This window comes from Myotis daubentonii, chromosome 10 (assembly GCF_963259705.1).
Source record: "Myotis daubentonii chromosome 10, mMyoDau2.1, whole genome shotgun sequence".
NCBI classification, from domain to species: domain Eukaryota; kingdom Metazoa; phylum Chordata; class Mammalia; order Chiroptera; family Vespertilionidae; genus Myotis; species Myotis daubentonii.
In genome coordinates this window covers 70,720,292-70,743,938 of record NC_081849.1, presented here as the reverse complement: position 1 = coordinate 70,743,938, position 23,647 = coordinate 70,720,292, and the positions used below count along the sequence as shown (strand labels likewise).

The 23,647-nt window shown below is 41.5% G+C and overlaps 1 protein-coding gene across 1 annotated transcript in view; it reads left to right on the top strand.

The window, feature by feature from the left end:
• Nucleotides 1–23,647, top strand: part of FBXL13 (F-box and leucine rich repeat protein 13) — a 166,852-nt gene that overhangs the window by 128,795 nt on the left and 14,410 nt on the right. Inside the window, exon 18 of the mRNA XM_059711281.1 lies at nt 5,745–5,828. Within this exon, the coding sequence (XP_059567264.1) occupies nt 5,745–5,828 (84 nt within the window). The remainder of the gene's footprint in view (nt 1–5,744; nt 5,829–23,647) is intronic.

The following is a 23,647-nucleotide window of genomic DNA, read 5'->3' as shown; positions in this document are numbered from 1 at the left end:
TGGCAGAAGGGACATGTATGAGAGATGTTTAGGAGGGAGTACAGACAGGGCTTGGTGATTGATTGGCTAGATAGGGGGAGCAAAGGGGAGAGGAGGAGACACAGACAATGCCCAGAGTTTTAACTGGTCAATTGTAGACATGGTGGTATCATTAATCAGGAAAAGAATCTAAAAGAGGGATGAGGACTTGGAGAAAAGATGCTGAATTCCATCTTAGATCTGGTTAATTCCAGCACCAGGACACATCTCTCTATACTATGGGCCCCTTTGGGCCTGGGTGACAAAAAGAAGATAAATACCCATTTGACTTTCAGAATTTTCATTTTTGTTTTGTTTTGTTCCTCAGTATGTTTGGCAAGGAATCACAGAACTTTTACGCAACCATTTAACAACCTCCTTCTCTCCCCCCCGCCCCCGCCCCCACCCCCCCCCCTCCAAAAAAAATTCTACCTTCTGTACCACAACTCATGTCCCACTGTATCCTCAAAATAAAGGCAGGAAGAAAGGAGGCTGCTTTTGTTTGCTGACTGTCAAGGATCTTTTGTTTTATAGATTTCCCATGATCTAACCCCCAATAATTACATCAGAGTTTTCAGTCATCCTAGACTCCTGGCAAAATGTTTATAATTGGTGAATTTAGGTAAAGGGTATATATATAGGTGTTCATTGTACCATTCTTTGAACCTTTCTATGGATATTTTAAAACTAAGGGGAACGGATGCTTTATGTTTATGTTGGTGATACTCATTAGCTAAACAATTCCAGATGTAATATTGGGAGGGAGGAGAGAATAGTTTTCAAGGACTTGTCTGCTTCTAAATGTCTGTGTCCACGGATCTGTTCTTGGCAGTGTTCGATGTCCCCTCTCACTACTACTAGAGACCCCAAACTGAGTAACTTCTCAAACAGCTCACACTTTCCAAATGCAGTCTTTGTTCGTGCTGTTTCCTCAGCCTGAAACACTGTTCCCATTATTTCGCTTGTCAAAATCTTAGTCTTTAAGCCCTAATTTAAATTCTCCCTTTTCCATGAAAGTCTCTTCTAAACTGCCAACTGGAACCAGTGACTTTTTGCTCTGTGGCCTCCTCGTCTCTCTCTTGAAACACATCCTTGTTCTTTTTTGCACCATGGCCACTTATGTGGCAGCTCATATTCCCTACCAAGGGAAAGCTTTGTTTACCTCTGTTGCATGGGATGAAATCCAAATTCCTCAGAATAATGTACAAGGTTCTCGTGACTTGGTGCCTACTTCCTTTTGGGTCTTATGTCTTGACATTTCCTTCAGTGATCCTCATACCAGAGCTATAATATAAATCAACTAGGAGGAGCGCCTGGGCCCTCTGATTCAGGTTCCTGACTTCCAAGGTCTACGACGGAGCAAAGTGCTCACCAAGATTCTTACGAATTTCTGGGGCCTCGCATTCTCGTCCAATTTGCAATCGGATTCTTCCCGTCTGCACACCAGCTGCTTTCCTCTGTGCTTCACCTGATTAACTTTTGCTCCTTCTTACACTTTAGGAAAATAAAAACCAAAACCTTTCCTGCAAAGCATTCATGAGTGTAGTTAACTTTTGAAGGAAATGAAGGAAGCTTTAAATTTTCATGATGTTACAACTTTCCTGAAAAGTAAGCATCCATCTACCTTTGCTCCACGGAGACACAATTACTCCACCTTGTTGGTTCTTCATTCCTCTTTATTTTTTCTTGTCTTTGGACTCTCCTCTTTCCATCCCCCCCAGAAGTAAAAGCAAGGCACCAGCCAATCCCCAGGACTTTTATCCCAAGCACTTAACAGGCTATTAAAACAAAACCAAAATAAAGCCCCACAGTTTTCTCCTTAAGAGAAGTTCTTGGATCAGCTCTTCAGATATTTTAAAAAAAATTGTTATTGCCCTGGCTGGCATGGCTCAATGGTTAGAGCATTGGCCCATGCACCAAAGGGTCATGGGCTTGATTCCTGGTCAAGGGCATGTACCTTGGTTGCAGGTTTGATCCCCTGCCCTGGTTAGCGTGCAAGTGGGAGTCAACCAATCAATGTCTCTCTCACTTTGATCTCTCTCTCTCTCTCTCTCTCTCTCTCTCTCTCTCTCTCTCTCTCTTCTCTCTCTCTCTCTCTCTCTCTCTCTCTCTCTCTCTCTCTCTCTCTCTCCCCTCTTGCTCCTTCCACTCTCTCTAAAAAAATCAATGGAAAAAATATCCCCGGGTGAGAATTGACAACAACAAAAAATTTATTATAAATCTATTCATGCCATGCTGTACAGTTCCCTATACATGCCATATTGTTTTAAATCTTAATGCTTTTGCAATTCTGTTCCTTCTTCCTAGAATGTCTTCCCCTCTATAGTTTTCTTGGCAACTTATGATTCTCCTTCATGGAGTCTTCTCTAATCCACAGTGGCTGGCCTCATCATCCCTCTGTGGTACCACCACTGTGCACAGTATTTACCTTTTACTGGGCTGTAATAATCTGTTGTATATGCCTGTTTTCCATGCCAGACTGTGGACTCCTTGAGAGCAAATACTGTACCTCATTGACCTTTATACTCCCAGTTTCTACCCCAGAGCCTGATCAGTATAATAAATACATGCTAAATATATATCTATCAAACGAATATGAATTAAGAATGAATGCATTTTGCCCAGACCTGAGATTTAAGACTTTGTAAAAGTATAAAGAAAGTCTGTAAAATGTTGAAACCATCACTTTTTTCAGAGAACACCTCCTAGTTTGGAGCTTTTATGAGCCTCATGGTGCCAAGTAGAACATTTTACCTCGCTGGTTCTGATTTCTTTAGGTCATTAATCTGAAAAGCTTCTGAGTCAGAAAGCTATGATTAAAATGAACCCTGCACACACCCAACAGAGGATTGAACCCACAAGCTGGTATGTGCCCAGACTGGGACTCAAACCTGCATCCCATTGGTGCACAGGACTATACGCTCCAACCAACTGAACCACACTGGCCGGGGCTAGGTCTGGCTTCTTTTACTGAGCATAAGGTTTTAAATGTTCCTCTATAGTAGTATGCATCAACACATTTTTTTATTGCCAAATATTCCATCGTATGACTATAACACATTTATCTTTCATCATTTGAAACATTTGGCTACTTTTACTTTTTTTCTAAATGAATAATGCTGCTAGGAATATTTGTGTACAAGTTTTTGTGTTGACATACGTTTTCATTTCTCTTGGTTATATAGCTAGGAGTGAAATTGCTGAGGCATATGGTAACTATGTTTAACATTTTAAAGAACTGCTAGACTATTTTTTAAAGTGATTGGAGCTTTCCACATTCTCATCAACATTAATGAGTTTTAATTTCTTCTCATCCTCACCAAGACATTTTATTATCTGTCTTGTTAAGAATAGCCATCCTAGTACGTATGTAGTGGCATTTCATTGTGGTTTTGATTTGCGTTTACCTAATGGCTAATGATGTCAAGTAAAATTTTGAGGTCACACATTTTAATGAGCAATTATAGTGATAAAACAAGGAATTCTATTTTAATATTAGCAAATATTAATTTTTAGTGATTTTCAATAAAATGGGGAAGAGAATGTAGACTGTTAAATGTCACAGTTAGCAAGTGTACTTAATTTCCAGTTCACCTTAAAAAATTCTAAGTTGGCTACATAATAAATATAATAAAACATATTTAGCTACTATCAAGTACAGGGCAAAGAGACAAACTTTGCATCTCTTACTTAATATTTTTGTTCAAACAATATGGTTTCTGTTGGGGAAATACCTAAATCCAGTTCTTCTAACATCAATAAAATAGCATCCACATCTGGAACCCAGACCACATGTGAATGGCTACACAGGGTTTGGTCATTCTCTGTTTTGAAACAAGGAGGCAGAAAACATAATGTGTTCTTAACAAAAGAATCCACATTTGTAATAAAATAATTAAAAGAATAAACAAAGTGGTTTTATTTTGGGGTGGTGTACAAAAATGTTAACGGAAGTTAGATATTATAATTTAAACAGTGGCTTTGTTTAATAAGAATGCCAAGCACTTTCTCCCTTGATCTGGATTTTTTTATGTGCATCATTTAAAAAAAAACCATAATATTTTCAAAATCATTTTAAATTATGGTCCCAATGTTGTGTTTAAGACCAGTAAAATGTAAATCAATCCTGCAAATAAAAATTTAAAAGGAGAAATTCATATACCATTTTTGTTATTTTCCCTGCCAGCCAGTTCTGGGACGATAGAACGAGAAGGAACTCTCCTTGTCCACCTGGTCTAGGGAACATAGCTTATGGAATTATAAAAGTAATGTGATCCTGATTGCAACTCGGAGGATGGCATCGATAAGCACATTAATCAGTTCATTATCTGAGAGTTATGCCAGTTTATGGGGGAAGTACTGAGAAGTGGGACCGCAAAACCACTCGTAAAAAATTTAAGGGCTGTCTTCAGAGAAATGCAAATAAAAACCACAATGAAATATCACATCACACCAGTCAGAATGGCTATCATCTGAAAGTCAGTAAATAACATATTGTTGAGGATGTGGAGAAAAGGGAACCTTCATGCACTGTTAATGGAATGCAAATTGGTGCAGACACTATGGAAAAGAGTATGGCGCTGCCTCAAAAAACTAAAAATAAAACTCCCATATGACCCAGCAATTCCACTTCTGGGTATTTATCTGAAGAAAATGGAAACTAATTTGAGAACATATACACACTCCTATGTTCATTGCGCCGGAGCCAAGAATTGGAAACAACCTAAGTGTTTACACACACACACACACACACACACACACACACACACACACACACACAATGGAATTTACACAGCAATAAAAAGATAAAATCTTGCCATTTGCAAGAACATAATGGACCAAGTAGGTATTATGCTAAGTGAAATAAGTCAGACAGAGAAAGACAAATACCATATGGCTTCACTTAAACATGGAATTTTAAACAAACATAAAATGAACAAACAAAACAAAAACAGAATCGTAGAAACTGTGATTAAAACTGATGGTTGCCAAAGTGGTGTGGGCGTGGGGATGGGTAAAAAAGATAAAGGGGAATATATATAGTCAATAACATTGTGGTAAGTTTGCACAGTAATAGATGATTACGACTTAGTGTAGTGATCACATTGTAAGGTATATGAATTTTGAATCACTATATTTAGACAAGAAACTAATATTTATATATAAACTATAATTAAATTTAAGCTGAAAAGGGCAATCTGTTTTTTTTTTAAATAAGAAGAAAGAAAGCTTTTGAACTGAAAAAGAAGTGGACTATTGATGAATGATTTTATCTGTCCACAGGCCTTTATATAAAGATCTGTTCCCTCTTTTCAAGCAATTAAACATAATAAAATCAGCTAAAGGTTTTTAGGTGAGACAATAAGAATTTATTGAAAAACAGATTCATTAGCCACATTAAATATCTTCAAAATAAAGGTGTAAGTTTAGGGGTCTTTAAGATTTGTTTGTATTGATTTAGATAACATTTACTTGGAAACAGGTAACAAGATAAGGAGTTTTCTGGTCCTGGGGTACTGTGACACTTTTTGCAAAAACATTAGACAGAGACAACCTGAAATTTTTATTTAACATTGTTGCCTAACCAAAGTTATTTTATGATTTGCTAAGTGTAAAGAAATATAAGACAGAAGCTAAATCTTTTTGTATGAATGGCTCTCTTAAGGGAAATATATCTTCTATCTAAACTATAACCACAAAATAATCTTTACATTAAACATTTTTAGGGTTTGTCGACACTTTCCAGACATAAAAAATTAAAGGAACTTTCTCTATCTGAGTGTTATGAATTCACCAATTATGGAATTCAGGTAAGATAATTAAGTCATTTTGATAAAGAATTAAGATGGAAAATTAAGCACAAATTAAATGAACTTTGTAGGTCACAGTGGGAAAAATGGTTTGGAAATATAACTACATGTATGTGATCTTGGTTGAGACAAAATCAATTCCTAGGATCAATAGGTATAGGGTGACATTTTACTTGGAAAATGATGAAATGCAATATGGAAAAAGTGTAAACCTATAAAGGTGTCCTGCATATAGAAATGTTATATAGTCTAACCATGAAAATTGGGAGAGTTTGAAAAGTTATACCAGGTACTTAACAATTAGGAACTTAAGTTTCTCAAACACAGCGGGTAGCATATTTTACCCAGAATGGAAGGCATGAGGTAAGTAACTGGATATTATAAACAATTACGTGTTCAATTAATACTTTAAAAACTCATGGGAAAGGTAAATTTTCTAGACCTAGCCTTGAGGCATACCTAGGAAGTCACAAAGTAGCTACTATGAGCAAAGTACAACATTAAGCATATCAATGTACTGTTACAGTAGAAAAACCAGAATCACATGTCATACATGTATTGAACTAGGCTAAAATCTGGTTGCCTATTAGTAAATCGTGGAAGGTAACATTTTAAAAGGGAACCAATAAACTAGGAATGGGTAAATGTTAAACACTGGAAGCTCCATATAAAGTTTCCTGAGAGTTCAAAATCCCTGAGACGTATAAAAACCCGGAGCTAAACTAGAGGAAAAAAATTTAAAGAAAGAAACTTATTGAAGTAAAAGGATTTATCCCACAAGTGAAAGATAACACAAGTGATAGCTGACAAGTCCACAGAGAATGGCAAACTTGAAGATGTCTTCCATGAGTCTGTAAGCTTCTTTACAAGAAGTTCTAACATGACTAATAGGAGAGTGTTGAAGTATTATATAAACTGGTGAGCTATAGAGGGTGCCAGATCAAACAGTGCTATAGACTTGAGCATATAATTCTAGTTTTACAAAAATGGAGACTAGAAATGGAGGACTGCTGCTTTAAATGGTTGACTGACAATATGACTTAGTGAAGAAAAATTGTTTTCAAATTATTTTGACTATATTTCATTTTGTCTGGACAATGTAATAGTACTTAAGGGAAAAATTTAAGAAATCTTTAGGGGCATTAGTGTCAAGCGATGTCAATTTCTTCCAATTCCAGATCCTGGGTATCAAGATTCTAAGAAGTTCCTAAAAAAATGTGCTTACTACTATATTCAATTGTATAAAGAATTAAAAAGAACAAACACTATCCTTAAAAACAAAAATCACAGAGAGGTCAACAAGTTCCACTTAGGACAAGATTGTAACTCTACAGTAACAAAAAAGGTTACAGAACATTTAGACGCATGTAACCTACTAGGAGAAAAAGCCAAAAGGTTCCTCTAAGAATAAACCATGATTTACTAGTAACTATTGCAGCTCATTTAAGGATTAAACATGCATTTACACAAAACCTTATCCATGAATATGATTTAGTCAGACTTTCAAAGGGTCTTTGACAAGGTGATAGAGCAAAGGCTATTAAAATAAAAGTTAAATATTAATATTGAATTATATTTCTTAAATGGTAATTACATTGGACCAATAACTATGAATCATTCAGAAGTATTAAAATCATTCAGAAGTGTTGAAACGGCCTCTTAATATGCATCACTTATTGCCGGGAGCCAGTCCATCCTTGCTGTTTCAAGGGACCTGGCATATATGGCATACTGTTCTTAAAATGTTTGCTTACCTTCTTGGCACTATGTGTTTTAACCAAGGTCTCCTCTCTGAGAAAGGTTGTTTCCCCAGGTAGGGATTTTCCCCTGAAGTTAGGGAGGGAATAAAACCCCTCAACTAAGTGCCAGGCGGGTAATTAATCACTTTAACTACGAACAATCATGCTTAAGCTACATAATCTTTACTCCCTGGAATGGAGATAAGAAACGCCCTAACCTTTGTAATAGAGATTGATAGGATTGAATCAACTGGTATAAATACAGATGTAACAAGACAGAAAAAAACAGAATCAAGAAGACAGAACCTACACAGAACGTTCTCTAGAGACAGAAGAACTTCGCTGGAGAGAACATGGCAAAAGATTCTGGACAGAAACTGGCCTCAGAACCCAGAGACAGAACCTAGCGAGAGAACATGGCAAAAGATCCTGGACTGAACCTGACTACAGAAATTGGCAAGAGAACCTGACTAGAACCTGGTGACCGAACCTGGCTGGAGATCTCAGACAGAACCTGGCTGGAGAACCTAGCAAGAGAACATGGACACAGAACTTGGCTGGAGATTGTGGCTAGAGATCCTGGCAAGGCTGCTGATTAACTGAACGCTGTCTCCGTGTCATTCCTTCTTCGCCGACTCCGTCCACACCTTTGGGGACCCCTGGACCTGCTGGGGTTGGACCCCGGCATCTGGTGCCCAAACAGGGACCCCTAGGTAAGTGCCCCGCACTCGGGACGGATAGGACTCCACCGTAGGAAGAGGGTGGATAGTCTTCGCCGACTCCGTCCACACCTTTGGGAACCCCTGGAACAGGATTTCCATAGGTAAGCCCCCCCCATTGAGAACCCCGACATTCAGGACGGATAGGACTCCACTAGGGTGCTGCAACCCCCCCTATAGAAGATAAGTAGGGTAAGAAGGTGGATAGTACAGAACTTAGATTGAGAAGATGTGCCCTACTGAGTCCAAAGAAAGAAGACTCTATTGATTCTTAGATTGAGAAGATGTGCCATACTGAGTCCAAAGAAAGAAGACTCTGTATTGAACTTTAGATTAAGAAGATGTGCCATACTGAGTCTAAAGAAGTAAGACTCTGTATTGATCTTTTAACACATATGCTTGCTAGCAGAGGAATTAAGATTACTCCCAGTCAGACAGAACGTTTTATACAAGAAGTATGTCCATGCTTTTCTCAGGAAGGAAAGGTAAATGTAAAGGCATGGGAGGAGGTAGGCCCAAGGAGCCTTATCCTTAACCCCACTGCAGCCTTTCCACCCCAGGAAAGTGCAGGATTGGCAAGCTCTCCCTGGAGTGATAGATCAGGACTCAGGTAATAGCAGAAAGCGCCAATCCTACTCTTAAAATGGATACAAGAGAGCATTTCAGGTTTTTCTTTTTAATGCCTGCTTTTAAAAAATAAAAAAGGGGGAATTTGCCGGGAGCCAGTCCATCCTTGCTGTTTCAAAGGACCTGGCATATATGGCATACTGTTCTTAAAATGTTTGCTTACCTTCTTGGCACTATGTGTTTTAACCAAGGTCTCCTCTCTGAGAAAGGTTGTTTCCCCAGGTAGGGATTTTCCCCTGAAGTTAGGGAGGGAATAAAACCCCTCAACTAAGTGCCAGGCGGGTAATTAATCACTTTAACTACGAGCAATCATGCTTAAGCTACATAATCTTTACTCCCTGGAATGGAGATAAGAAACGCCCTAACCTTTGTAATAGAGATTGATAGGATTGAATCAACTGGTATAAATACAGATGTAACAAGACAGAAAAAAACAGAATCAAGAAGACAGAACCTACACAGAACGTTCTCTAGAGACAGAAGAACTTCGCTGGAGAGAACATGGCAAAAGATTCTGGACAGAAACTGGCCTCAGAACCCAGAGACAGAACCTAGCGAGAGAACATGGCAAAAGATCCTGGACTGAACCTGACTACAGAAATTGGCAAGAGAACCTGACTAGAACCTGGTGACCGAACCTGGCTGGAGATCTCAGACAGAACCTGGCTGGAGAACCTAGCGAGGGAACATGGCTACAGAACCTGGCTGGAGAACCTGGAGAACCTGGCTGGAGAACCTAGCAAAAGAACATGGACACAGAACTTGGCTGGAGATTGTGGCTAGAGATCCTGGCAAGGCTGCTGATTAACTGAACGCTGTCTCCGTGTCATTCCTTCTTCGCCGACTCCGTCCACACCTTTGGGGACCCCTGGACCTGCTGGGGTTGGACCCCGGCATCTGGTGCCCAAACAGGGACCCCTAGGTAAGTGCCCCGCACTCGGGACGGATAGGACTCCACCGTAGGAAGAGGGTGGATAGTCTTCGCCGACTCCGTCCACACCTTTGGGAACCCCTGGAACAGGATTTCCATAGGTAAGCCCCCCCCATTGAGAACCCCGACATTCAGGACGGATAGGACTCCACTAGGGTGCTGCAACCCCCCCTATAGAAGATAAGTAGGGTAAGAAGGTGGATAGTACAGAACTTAGATTGAGAAGATGTGCCCTACTGAGTCCAAAGAAAGAAGACTCTATTGATTCTTAGATTGAGAAGATGTGCCATACTGAGTCCAAAGAAAGAAGACTCTGTATTGAACTTTAGATTAAGAAGATGTGCCATACTGAGTCTAAAGAAGTAAGACTCTGTATTGATCTTTTAACACATATGCTTGCTAGCAGAGGAATTAAGATTACTCCCAGTCAGACAGAACGTTTTATACAAGAAGTATGTCCATGCTTTTCTCAGGAAGGAAAGGTAAATGTAAAGGCATGGGAGGAGGTAGGCCCAAGGAGCCTTATCCTTAACCCCACTGCAGCCTTTCCACCCCAGGAAAGTGCAGGATTGGCAAGCTCTCCCTGGAGTGATAGATCAGGACTCAGGTAATAGCAGAAAGCGCCAATCCTACTCTTAAAATGGATACAAGAGAGCATTTCAGGTTTTTCTTTTTAATGCCTGCTTTTAAAAAATAAAAAAGGGGGAATTTGCCGGGAGCCAGTCCATCCTTGCTGTTTCAAGGGACCTGGCATATATGGCATACTGTTCTTAAAATGTTTGCTTACCTTCTTGGCACTATGTGTTTTAACCAAGGTCTCCTCTCTGAGAAAGGTTGTTTCCCCAGGTAGGGATTTTCCCCTGAAGTTAGGGAGGGAATAAAACCCCTCAACTAAGTGCCAGGCGGGTAATTAATCACTTTAACTACGAGCAATCATGCTTAAGCTACATAATCTTTACTCCCTGGAATGGAGATAAGAAACGCCCTAACCTTTGTAATAGAGATTGATAGGATTGAATCAACTGGTATAAATACAGATGTAACAAGACAGAAAAAAACAGAATCAAGAAGACAGAACCTACACAGAACGTTCTCTAGAGACAGAAGAACTTCGCTGGAGAGAACATGGCAAAAGATTCTGGACAGAAACTGGCCTCAGAACCCAGAGACAGAACCTAGCGAGAGAACATGGCAAAAGATCCTGGACTGAACCTGACTACAGAAATTGGCAAGAGAACCTGACTAGAACCTGGTGACCGAACCTGGCTGGAGATCTCAGACAGAACCTGGCTGGAGAACCTAGCGAGGGAACATGGCTACAGAACCTGGCTGGAGAACCTGGAGAACCTGGCTGGAGAACCTAGCAAAAGAACATGGACACAGAACTTGGCTGGAGATTGTGGCTAGAGATCCTGGCAAGGCTGCTGATTAACTGAACGCTGTCTCCGTGTCATTCCTTCTTCGCCGACTCCGTCCACACCTTTGGGGACCCCTGGACCTGCTGGGGTTGGACCCCGGCATCTGGTGCCCAAACAGGGACCCCTAGGTAAGTGCCCCGCACTCGGGACGGATAGGACTCCACCGTAGGAAGAGGGTGGATAGTCTTCGCCGACTCCGTCCACACCTTTGGGAACCCCTGGAACAGGATTTCCATAGGTAAGCCCCCCCCATTGAGAACCCCGACATTCAGGACGGATAGGACTCCACTAGGGTGCTGCAACCCCCCCTATAGAAGATAAGTAGGGTAAGAAGGTGGATAGTACAGAACTTAGATTGAGAAGATGTGCCCTACTGAGTCCAAAGAAAGAAGACTCTATTGATTCTTAGATTGAGAAGATGTGCCATACTGAGTCCAAAGAAAGAAGACTCTGTATTGAACTTTAGATTAAGAAGATGTGCCATACTGAGTCTAAAGAAGTAAGACTCTGTATTGATCTTTTAACACATATGCTTGCTAGCAGAGGAATTAAGATTACTCCCAGTCAGACAGAACGTTTTATACAAGAAGTATGTCCATGCTTTTCTCAGGAAGGAAAGGTAAATGTAAAGGCATGGGAGGAGGTAGGCCCAAGGAGCCTTATCCTTAACCCCACTGCAGCCTTTCCACCCCAGGAAAGTGCAGGATTGGCAAGCTCTCCCTGGAGTGATAGATCAGGACTCAGGTAATAGCAGAAAGCGCCAATCCTACTCTTAAAATGGATACAAGAGAGCATTTCAGGTTTTTCTTTTTAATGCCTGCTTTTAAAAAATAAAAAAGGGGGAATTTGCCGGGAGCCAGTCCATCCTTGCTGTTTCAAGGGACCTGGCATATATGGCATACTGTTCTTAAAATGTTTGCTTACCTTCTTGGCACTATGTGTTTTAACCAAGGTCTCCTCTCTGAGAAAGGTTGTTTCCCCAGGTAGGGATTTTCCCCTGAAGTTAGGGAGGGAATAAAACCCCTCAACTAAGTGCCAGGCGGGTAATTAATCACTTTAACTACGAACAATCATGCTTAAGCTACATAATCTTTACTCCCTGGAATGGAGATAAGAAACGCCCTAACCTTTGTAATAGAGATTGATAGGATTGAATCAACTGGTATAAATACAGATGTAACAAGACAGAAAAAAACAGAATCAAGAAGACAGAACCTACACAGAACGTTCTCTAGAGACAGAAGAACTTCGCTGGAGAGAACATGGCAAAAGATTCTGGACAGAAACTGGCCTCAGAACCCAGAGACAGAACCTAGCGAGAGAACATGGCAAAAGATCCTGGACTGAACCTGACTACAGAAATTGGCAAGAGAACCTGACTAGAACCTGGTGACCGAACCTGGCTGGAGATCTCAGACAGAACCTGGCTGGAGAACCTAGCGAGGGAACATGGCTACAGAACCTGGCTGGAGAACCTGGAGAACCTGGCTGGAGAACCTAGCAAAAGAACATGGACACAGAACTTGGCTGGAGATTGTGGCTAGAGATCCTGGCAAGGCTGCTGATTAACTGAACGCTGTCTCCGTGTCATTCCTTCTTCGCCGACTCCGTCCACACCTTTGGGGACCCCTGGACCTGCTGGGGTTGGACCCCGGCATCTGGTGCCCAAACAGGGACCCCTAGGTAAGTGCCCCGCACTCGGGACGGATAGGACTCCACCGTAGGAAGAGGGTGGATAGTCTTCGCCGACTCCGTCCACACCTTTGGGAACCCCTGGAACAGGATTTCCATAGGTAAGCCCCCCCCATTGAGAACCCCGACATTCAGGACGGATAGGACTCCACTAGGGTGCTGCAACCCCCCCTATAGAAGATAAGTAGGGTAAGAAGGTGGATAGTACAGAACTTAGATTGAGAAGATGTGCCCTACTGAGTCCAAAGAAAGAAGACTCTATTGATTCTTAGATTGAGAAGATGTGCCATACTGAGTCCAAAGAAAGAAGACTCTGTATTGAACTTTAGATTAAGAAGATGTGCCATACTGAGTCTAAAGAAGTAAGACTCTGTATTGATCTTTTAACACATATGCTTGCTAGCAGAGGAATTAAGATTACTCCCAGTCAGACAGAACGTTTTATACAAGAAGTATGTCCATGCTTTTCTCAGGAAGGAAAGGTAAATGTAAAGGCATGGGAGGAGGTAGGCCCAAGGAGCCTTATCCTTAACCCCACTGCAGCCTTTCCACCCCAGGAAAGTGCAGGATTGGCAAGCTCTCCCTGGAGTGATAGATCAGGACTCAGGTAATAGCAGAAAGCGCCAATCCTACTCTTAAAATGGATACAAGAGAGCATTTCAGGTTTTTCTTTTTAATGCCTGCTTTTAAAAAATAAAAAAGGGGGAATTTGCCGGGAGCCAGTCCATCCTTGCTGTTTCAAAGGACCTGGCATATATGGCATACTGTTCTTAAAATGTTTGCTTACCTTCTTGGCACTATGTGTTTTAACCAAGGTCTCCTCTCTGAGAAAGGTTGTTTCCCCAGGTAGGGATTTTCCCCTGAAGTTAGGGAGGGAATAAAACCCCTCAACTAAGTGCCAGGCGGGTAATTAATCACTTTAACTACGAGCAATCATGCTTAAGCTACATAATCTTTACTCCCTGGAATGGAGATAAGAAACGCCCTAACCTTTGTAATAGAGATTGATAGGATTGAATCAACTGGTATAAATACAGATGTAACAAGACAGAAAAAAACAGAATCAAGAAGACAGAACCTACACAGAACGTTCTCTAGAGACAGAAGAACTTCGCTGGAGAGAACATGGCAAAAGATTCTGGACAGAAACTGGCCTCAGAACCCAGAGACAGAACCTAGCGAGAGAACATGGCAAAAGATCCTGGACTGAACCTGACTACAGAAATTGGCAAGAGAACCTGACTAGAACCTGGTGACTGAACCTGGCTGGAGAACCTGGACAGAACCTGGCTGGAGAACCTAGCGAGGGAACATGGCTACAGAACCTGGCTGGAGAACCTGGAGAACCTAGCAGGAGAACATGGACACAGAACCTGGCTGGAGATCCTAACCAGAACTTCGCTGGAGATCCAGACCAGAACTTCGCTAGAGATCCAGACCAGAACTTGGCTGGAGATCCTGGCTAGAGGTCCTGGCTAGGCTGCTGATCAACTGAACGCTGTCTCCGTGTCATTCCTTCTTTGCCAACTCCGTCCACACCTTTGGGGACCCCTGGACCTGCTGGGGTTGGACCCCGGCAACTTATTAATTTTTAAAATGCTCCTTTGGGTGAGAGTGCTGATCAAATGGTGAGGCTGAGTACCAGGAAGCCAGCATTTTTTGCCATTTCTCTTTTGGTCAGTGGGTTCTAGTCATTTTTATTTTCACTCTTTAGAGCTTGAAAATTACCCTATTTTTAGGTTCTCTGAGATATTTTAGATTAAAGCATTTACCCATATGCTAACTATGTGGTCACACAGCTAAGTTTAGCATAGCTTTAAAAAAGGAATCTTTTGCCCTGGCTGGTGTGGCTCAATGGCCCATACACCTGAAGGGCTGCAGGTTTGATTCCTGGTGAAGGGCATATTTCAGTTTCACTCCCTTGCCCCCATCAGGGTGCATGTGGGAGGCAACCAATTGATGTGTCTCTCTCACATGGATGTTTCTCTCTCTCTCTCTCTCTCTCTCTCTCTCTCTCTCTCTCTCTCTCTCTCTCTCTCTCTCCCTCTCCCTCTCCCTCCGCCCTCCCTCCCTTTCACTCTCTCTAAAAATCAATGGAAAAATTACCTTCAGGCAAGGATTAACAAAATAAATTAAATAAATAAATCCTATATAATAAAGAGCTAATATGCAAATGGCCATCATGCCCTCACACCATCACGATGTGATGCCCTCATGCTGTCACAATCCATCACCAGGAGGCTGTGTGCTCAGTGGGCGCATGCGGGTGGGCAGGACTGCGTGTGTAGCAAGGCCTGGGAGTCCCGCAGCTCTGCGTGGCATGGAGGCTGGATCCCGGCTCCGGCCTACCTCTTCGGGGCAATCCATCCAGGAGCCCTGGATGAGTGGGCGAGGCCTATCTCTTTGGGGTGATTGATCGTGGGGCTCCCACACTGTGAGAGGGCACTGGCCAGGCTGGGGTACCCCCCACCCCAGAGTGCACGAATTTCATGCACTGGGCCTCTAGTAAATAAATAAATAAAAATAAAATCTTTTAAAGTAGGTGTATATTTATTTTCAGTGATTTACAAGAAAAATATGGGTGAATACAGAACCATAGAAATATAGAATTATTTAATTATTTGCACAAGATCAGCTGTTCTATTACAGTTTACAAAAAAATTGTTTCTCTTATTACCCCCTTTTCCTGCCTTTAGGGTGTGTGTGTGTGTGTGTGTGTGTGTGGTGGCTTTTATCCAGTTTCACCCCTTCCAAGGTTCACACTTCCAGGCATGTGGTAATCTTTCTCCTCTGTGCCTCCTCCAGCCCAATTATTAAGTTTCTAAATAAACAAGACAAAGGAGGTGGGGAGGAGAAAGTGATGCATAAAGTCAATTCCACAATTTCTTTATCTAGATTTACAAGAGAGAGAGGAAGGGAGTAACATAAGGTGATTAAACTGAGATGTTTGAATTATCTACAATTTGTCAGAATTTTTTTTCTTGTTATTTATAAAAGGTAACTATAGGAGAGTCTCTTTTTATCATAAGACATTGAAAACTTTTATTTTACCTGGTACATAATGATTTAATGAGAAAAACAAGTAATTAAGCATTTTTACACTGGTTAGGTTTTTCAAGAGTCATGAACTACCTCATTGTAGTGTTTTACTGAAAACCACAACACATGCAGATTGAGCATGTGTAGTCTCAGTATTGACTTTTTAGGATCTGGTTTTCATTACTTTCTTCAACTTGAGTTTTTTTTTTTTTTCTGAGAACATTAGACATTCAATGATCATGTTAAATTAAAATTATTTGGTGCTCATGAAGACACACATTTTGGGGTGTTCATGAATTGGTAGAATTAAAATCGTTAAAATAGCCATAATACCCAAAGCAATCTACAGATTCAATGTAATCTCTATTAAAAATACCAATGGCATATTTCACAGATCTAAAACAAACACTCCAAAATGTGTATGAAACCAAAAAAGACCCCAAATAACTGCAGCATTCTCAAGAAAAAATAAAGTTGGAGGGATCACAATATCAGATATCAAGTTATACTACAAAGCTACTGTAATCAAAACAGTCTGGTACACCCTAGCTGGTTTGGCTCAGTGGATAGAGTGTAAGCTTGCAGACTGAAGGGTCCCAGGTTCAATTCCGGTCAAGGGCACATACCTGGTCAGGGCTCATGCAGGAGGCAACCAATCATGTGTTTCTCTAACATCAATGTTTCTCTCAGTCTTTTCCTCTCTCTTCCACTCTCTCTAAAAATCAATGGGAAAAAATATTCTTGGGTGAGGATTAAAAAAAAAAAAGAAAAAACAAAAACAAAAAACCCCGAGAGCCTGGTACTGGCACAAGAACAGGCATATAGATCAATGGAACAGCATGGAAGCCCCAGAAACTGACCCAAGCCATTATGGTCAATTAATATTTGACAAGGGAGGCAAGAACATACAATGGAGTCAAGACAGTCTGTTCAATAAATGGTGTTGGGAAAATTGGATAGATACATGCAAAAAAAATTGAAACTAGCCCACCACCTTAAACCATATACAAGATTGAACTCAAAATGGATAAAAGACTTAAATGTAAGTCGTGAAACCATAAAAATCCTAGAAGAAATCATAGGCAGCAAAATTTCAGACATCTCGTGTTACAAATGTTTACAGATACATCTCCTAAGGCAAAGAAAACTAAGGAGAAAATAAACAAATGGAACTGCATCAAAATAAAAAGCTTCTGCACAGCAAAAGAAACCATCAACAAAACAACGAGAAAACCCACTGCGTGGGAAAACATATTTGGCAATGATACATCTGATAAAGGGTTAATACCTAAATATATAAGGAACTCATACAACTTAACAAAAGGAAGACAAACAACCCAATGAAAAAATGGGCAATAGACACTTCTCCAAAGCAGACATACAGATGGCCAAGAGACATATGAAAAAATGCTCGAAGTCACTGATCATCAGAGAGATGCAAATTAAAATGACAATGAGGTATCACCTCAGACCTGTCAGAATGGCTACCATCAACAAATCAACAAATGACAAGTGCTGGCGAGGATGTGGAGAAAAGGAAACCCTAGTACATTGCTGATGGGAATGCAGACTGGTATAGCCATTATGAAAAACAATATGGAGTTTCCTCAAAAAATTAAAAATGAAACTCCCATTTGACCCAGTGATCTCACTTCTAGAAATATATTCTAAGAGACCCAAAACACCAATCAGAAAGAATGTATGCACCCTTCTGTTCACAGCAGCACAATTTACAATAACTAAGATCTGGAAACAGCCCAAGTGCCCATCAATAGATGAGTGGATAAAAAAGCTGTGGTACATTTACACAATGGAATACTATGTAGCAGTAAAAAAGAAGGATCTCTTACCCTTTGAGACAGCATGGAGGGGCCTGGAGAGTATCATGCTAAGCAAAATAAGCCAGGCAGAGAAAGACAAGTATCACATGATCTCACTCAAGTGTGGAATCTAATGAACAAAATAAACTGATGAACAAAATAGATCCAGAGACATAGAAGCATGGAACAGACTGTGGAATCTCAGAGGGAAGGTGGGGGTGGGTGGGTAGGAGGAGATCAACCAAAGAACTTGTGTGTATATATGCATAACCCATGGACACAGACAATAGGTTGATAAAGGCCAGGGGCAGGCTAGAAAGGGTCCATGGAGGGGGCAGAAGGAGACACATATAATACTTTCAACAATAAAGATGTAAAAAAATAAGATGAAAGTTCGATATAAGGGCAGAGGGGAGACAGGACAGCTATTTAGATTAAAGGTAATATAAGTTGCCCTAACTGGTTTGGCTCAGTGGATAGAGCATCAGCCTGCGGACTGAAGGGTCCCAGGTTCGATTCCGGTCAAGGGCATGTACCTTGGTTGCAGTCACATCCCCAGTAGTGGGGGTGCAGGAGGCAGCTGATCGATGTTTCTCTCTCATCGATGTTTCTAACTCTCTATCCCTCTCCCTTCCTCTCAGTAAAAAATCAATACAATATATTTTAAAAAATAAAGGTAATATAAGTTGAGAGGTTTTTGTTATCGTCCACAGGAGAGAGGATGGCGGCTTGAACAAGGGCAGGAACAGTGAGGTTGGAGAGAAGGGAATGCAATGGAGAACTTTTAGGTGGCAAAATCCATGAGACTTGATAATTTGGATGCGGACAGGGGTGAAGACATGGTTAAGGATGATCTACTTACATCTGGCTTGCCTGCCTGGGAGTTTGTGGAGCCCTCATTTTCAAGCCCTTTCCACAGCCAAGTCACGTAGCCAGGGCTATGAACTACCAAGTCCTATTCAGCATTTTGGCATTTCTTGTGGCACTTTCTCTTCTTGTGAGTGATTTTCTCTGTGCTTCCTCTAAGCTCTCTATACCCCTCTACTTGCATAAGTCTTTTAAGCATTCCCTTTCCCACTCTCTCCAAAGGCGTGTGGTGGCTGCAGGCAAGCTAAGGGAGCGCTATTGGAATTTGTTACTGTTTTTACTCTATTTACAGGTAATTTCAAGAATGTCATTGTTCTTCAAACTCAAACATGGCCTCCTCTTATCTTTTATTATGAAAAAATATCTCTAACAGATAAGGATATCTGTTTTTTAAAGCCCCACAACCAGAATGCAGTGGGTATATTTACGTGAGAAATAAGAGGTATGTGGTGGAGTTTCAGCCTCATCTACTCTTCTGTGTTTTCTGTCTAGTTTGTATTCTTCACAAACTGGTTTACTGATATCTTGCAAATGGCATCACTGAGGAATTTTAAGAGCCTAGTTGTAGCCTGGGTTAATGTCATGTTCTCTGATGATCACAAAGGTATCTAAAAACTTTGTTTATGGGGTATAAGCAGCAGCAGAGATGCTAGAACCTCTGCTTCCCTCATTGTTCTTTCAGAGCCCCCTCTTTTGAGACCCTCAATCTTGCCTTAACTGCTTGGACATGAGATAACAAGTTCCTTTTCTCCTTTGATCTTCCCCGTGTTTTAACTTTTTATTCATTCTTGGGTTGCAAACTTTTATTTTTGCTATTTATTTGACCCTTATTAACAGATTTATCTTGATTTACAAATAGAAAGGGAAGTAGAGAAGATGGATCAAGGAATAAGGGACGGTGGCCGTGTGGGGCAAATCACGAGTCACTTCATAGTTGGGAGAAGAGCAGAGCAAGATCTATTTATTTGGCTTTCAGCCTGACCCAGTACTGCTCAGTAAGTCAAGCAGTTCTATAGATGTGGGTCTGCTCCACGCTGAGTCCAAATGGGGGCTGAGAGTTCAGGGACCTTAGTCCTGTATCCTGGACTACCTGCACTATAAAATTGAGACCCTTATAATTAGTGTGGAGAATTTACATGGACACTCAGGTCAGAAGGTCTAGGAGTACCCGCCTCACTCAGCAACAGTCCTGAGTCCTCCTCCCCAAGAATGGCCTTTGGCCAGTCTGTTCTGGACATTTCTCTCTAGAGTGTAAGAAGAGTTGGATTTATGTCTTGACCTAACATTCATGTTGAATTCATTCTTGCCCAAACAGCAAAAACTGGATTACTTTCCAGGGACTCTTTTCTGATTTTAAACTCTTATTTTAAATCACTATTTTTTTTCTGACTAGTTATAAAATGTCTATGCAAGATTCTCATCAATTAATTTCATAAGTTGATAGACTTCACCCCCTAGTGCTTAACCACAATTGATTTTAGAGGCCTTTGACACATACTTACTTACAATGCCAAGGATGATGTGTTGACTCCACATAGCAACACTTTTTAAAAAGCCAACATGAATTTCTATTTGGTTTCTAAGATTAAATCATTCAAGAACTGTCAAAGCATGAGATTTCAATAGCCCCACCTCTTCTCCAGGGATAGTTAAAGCAACACACGTAGGACCCCTTTACAAAATGGCCTTAATCCTTGGCCTTTGGGGTGGTGGATGCTCTGAAATCTCCTGTATGGAGAGATGGGACATCTGGAGGTCTGGATACTTTATCTCTTGGCCATACTGCTCAGAAAAATTCTTTACCTTTTCCAATACTCCAGGTTACTATTAGGAATTAGTTGACTAAACTGTCTGTGATGAAGATCCCAGAAGGTCCCAGGTTCAGAATAATTTTACAGAGTCTTGGTTGAGGGAAATAAGGAATCCCTTTGGTAGAATTAAGACATGGGTATCTGGTATCTTAGGGAAAAAGCAACTCCCACAAAACCTGAAACAAGTAAGAGCTTTGTTACAGAAATCTGTGCTAGCCATGCCAAGAATGGTCTCCTAGAATTTATAATAGAACAACATAACTGAGAATCACAGACAAACTCCTACCAAGGTACCTACACATTATTTTGCCTTCAAAGGCTGTGAGCAAAAGAATTAAGCTTGCTATCCTCTGTTGCTTCTCAGAGTAGTGTGTTTCCAATTGTAGAGACAATTCAATAGGATTAGAAATTTGCTAAACTTCAAAGGATGTGGGATTTGATGGCTTGTCATTTTCCCACAGTCTGTAAGGTTCTGAGGAATACTGAAGTCATGGGTACCATGTTTTCTTGGCTGATAAATAGCTGACTCGTAAGAAAACCCCATACCAGTCCTGGCTTCTTGCCCACTCCCACTGGGGAGAACCATTCTCAGACAACTGAAGCACTGATGGACTCACTGAAAGAATGTGCACATCTGTTATTTTCATGAAAAGAACTCCAAAGAGAATGTGTTTAAAGGGAGATAATCCTTGGGAGTCCTCTCCCAACCTTGAAGCTGCCCCTGGGACATTAGTTTATCTTATGTTAGACAAAACTTGCCAAGACATCAATAAAACCTGTCAGATTGTCTGAAGGCAAAAATAGAAAGGCAGGAAAAGTAAAAAGGCAGGAAAAATAAACATCAGAATCCTACTTTTATTCACATAAGATTAAGACTTTATGCTTCTTTTGCTTCTTAAACCTAAATGATCAATCTGTCTTTTATCTTTTATGCTTTGCTATTTGTGCCTCCCCTGATATGAACTGAGTTCCTGTGGCATGTCTCACAGGAGCTGTGATTTCTCCATGTTATGACTTCTAATAACCTTCTCTGATCAGATTCCACTTAAATTCTGCGCATGGTATTTCCTCATCCCAAAGTCTTCAGCATGTTAAACTATAGATGAGATTGTTCTAGATTTTCTCTGGTTCTACTGCTGACAAAAGCCAGCATTTGTATAGGGCGTATGTCTGCCAAGTGCTTTTGGAGTATACATTTTCAACTTCCAAGAAGCCTGCAAGATGGGTAGACAGTTGCTTTCATTCTCTTTAGATGAGGACACTCAAGGTTAAATAAATTTCTCAAGGTCACAGACACAACTTCTATTTCCAGGCCCTCCCTTGACCAGGAGGCTCCCTTGATGTCATCTCTTATTCTACATGCCCCCAAATGAAAGATCAAGGCAGCAGCACTCATGGTTCATGAACTCATTATTTCCTAGAGATTCTTAAATGGAAGAGGTCACGAAAGGATGATATGATTTTGTCCTTAGAGTAAAAGTTCTGAGTTGCCATTTTCTTGATAAAGAATGAGAAAGAGAAAACATAGGGCGGCTGGCGGTGCAAATAGACACCTGTCAGCTCTTTCAGGCTGGTGAATATAGCTTAGGTAATTCCCATGCCCTTCTTGTGCCACAGAGGCTTTTGGAGGAGTACCAGGTAACTGGGCCACTGGACACCTTTTTGGTTCACTTATCTTAGAAAAATGGAAAATGTGGATTATGCCACAGGCCACAAGAAAAATATTTGATCGGCTTTTGGGTAGTCTAACCCTGGTTCATTTTTATTTAGGTGATAAAGTCTAAAACCTTAAATGGTTGTGGATTTCCCCCCCAATAAATCCTAATTATAAAATATAATGTAAGTATGTTTTGTTGCATTCTTTTCCTAGTCTTCTTTCCAATACACATTCTCTCTCACTGCTTACCCTTTCTGTTATTTAATTTCCCCTCATTTGATGTCTTTTTATGCATTTGTCACATTTTATATTTTAAAAGTAATCCACTTGTTTTCATCAAATACTAAGGGTCTGTGCAGCCATAAAATTGTCAAAGTTTACTGACAACCAAAGGTGTACTGTTGAGTAGATATCTCCAGAGAAAAAATTTACTTTGGCAAATGAGTAAGAAAATCTATTTCAGTGTGACAAGAAAATATTAGAACTTCTATTTATTTTTATCTCATACATTTTATTTGTTTTTACTAGAGGCCCGGTGCACAAAAATCTGTGCACTTGGGAGGGTCCCTCAGCCCAACTTGTGCCCTCTCGCAGTCTTGGACCCCTCAGGGGATGACCACCTGCTGGCTTAGGCCCGCTCCCCAGGGGATTGGCCCTAAGCTGGCAATCAGACATCCCTCTGGCAGCCCGGGAGCCCTCAGGGGATGTCCACTTGCCAGCGGAGAGCAGGCCTAGCTGCAGTCGGACATCCTTAGCACTGCTGAGGAGGCGGGAGAGGCTCCCACCACCACTGCTGTACTGGCAGCCATCAGCCAAGCTTGTGGCTGAGCAGAGCTCCCCTTGTGGGAGCACACTGACCACCAGAAGGCAGCTCTTGCATTGAGCGTCTGCCCCCTGGTGGTCAGTGTGTGTCATAGTGACCAGTGATTCCCAGTCGCTCTGCTGTTAGGTCAATTTGCATATTACCCTTTTATTATATAGGATAGAGGCCTGGTGCATGGGTGGGGGTCGGCTGGTTTGCCCTGAAGGGTGTCCCAGATCAGGGTGGGGGTCCTGCTGGGGTACCTGTAAATTCTGAGCTGGGCAGGTCATGGTGGGTAGTCATACCCTAGGCTTATAACTTCTTTAATAAAAGGTTTTTAAGCCAGCTTGGGTGAGGGGCTGAGGGCTGTTTTCAGACTGGCCACACCCCTTCAGGGTGGGGGTCCTTGCTGGGGTACCTGGCCAGCCGGGGTGAGGGGCTGAGGGCCATTTTAAGGCTGGCCACACCCCCTTCAGGGAGGGGGGTCCTGCTGGGGTGCCTGGCCAGCCTGGGTGAGGGGCTGATGGCTGTTTGCAGGCTGGCCAAGCCCCCCAACGAGGACCCTCACCCCATGAGGGTGTGGCCATCCTGGGTGAGGGGCTGATGGTTGTTTGCAGGCTGGCCACAGCCCCCAGCCACCCAAGCTCCCAGTGGAGGCTGACTGGAAGCAGGTATGTGGTATTTATTTAGCTTCTAT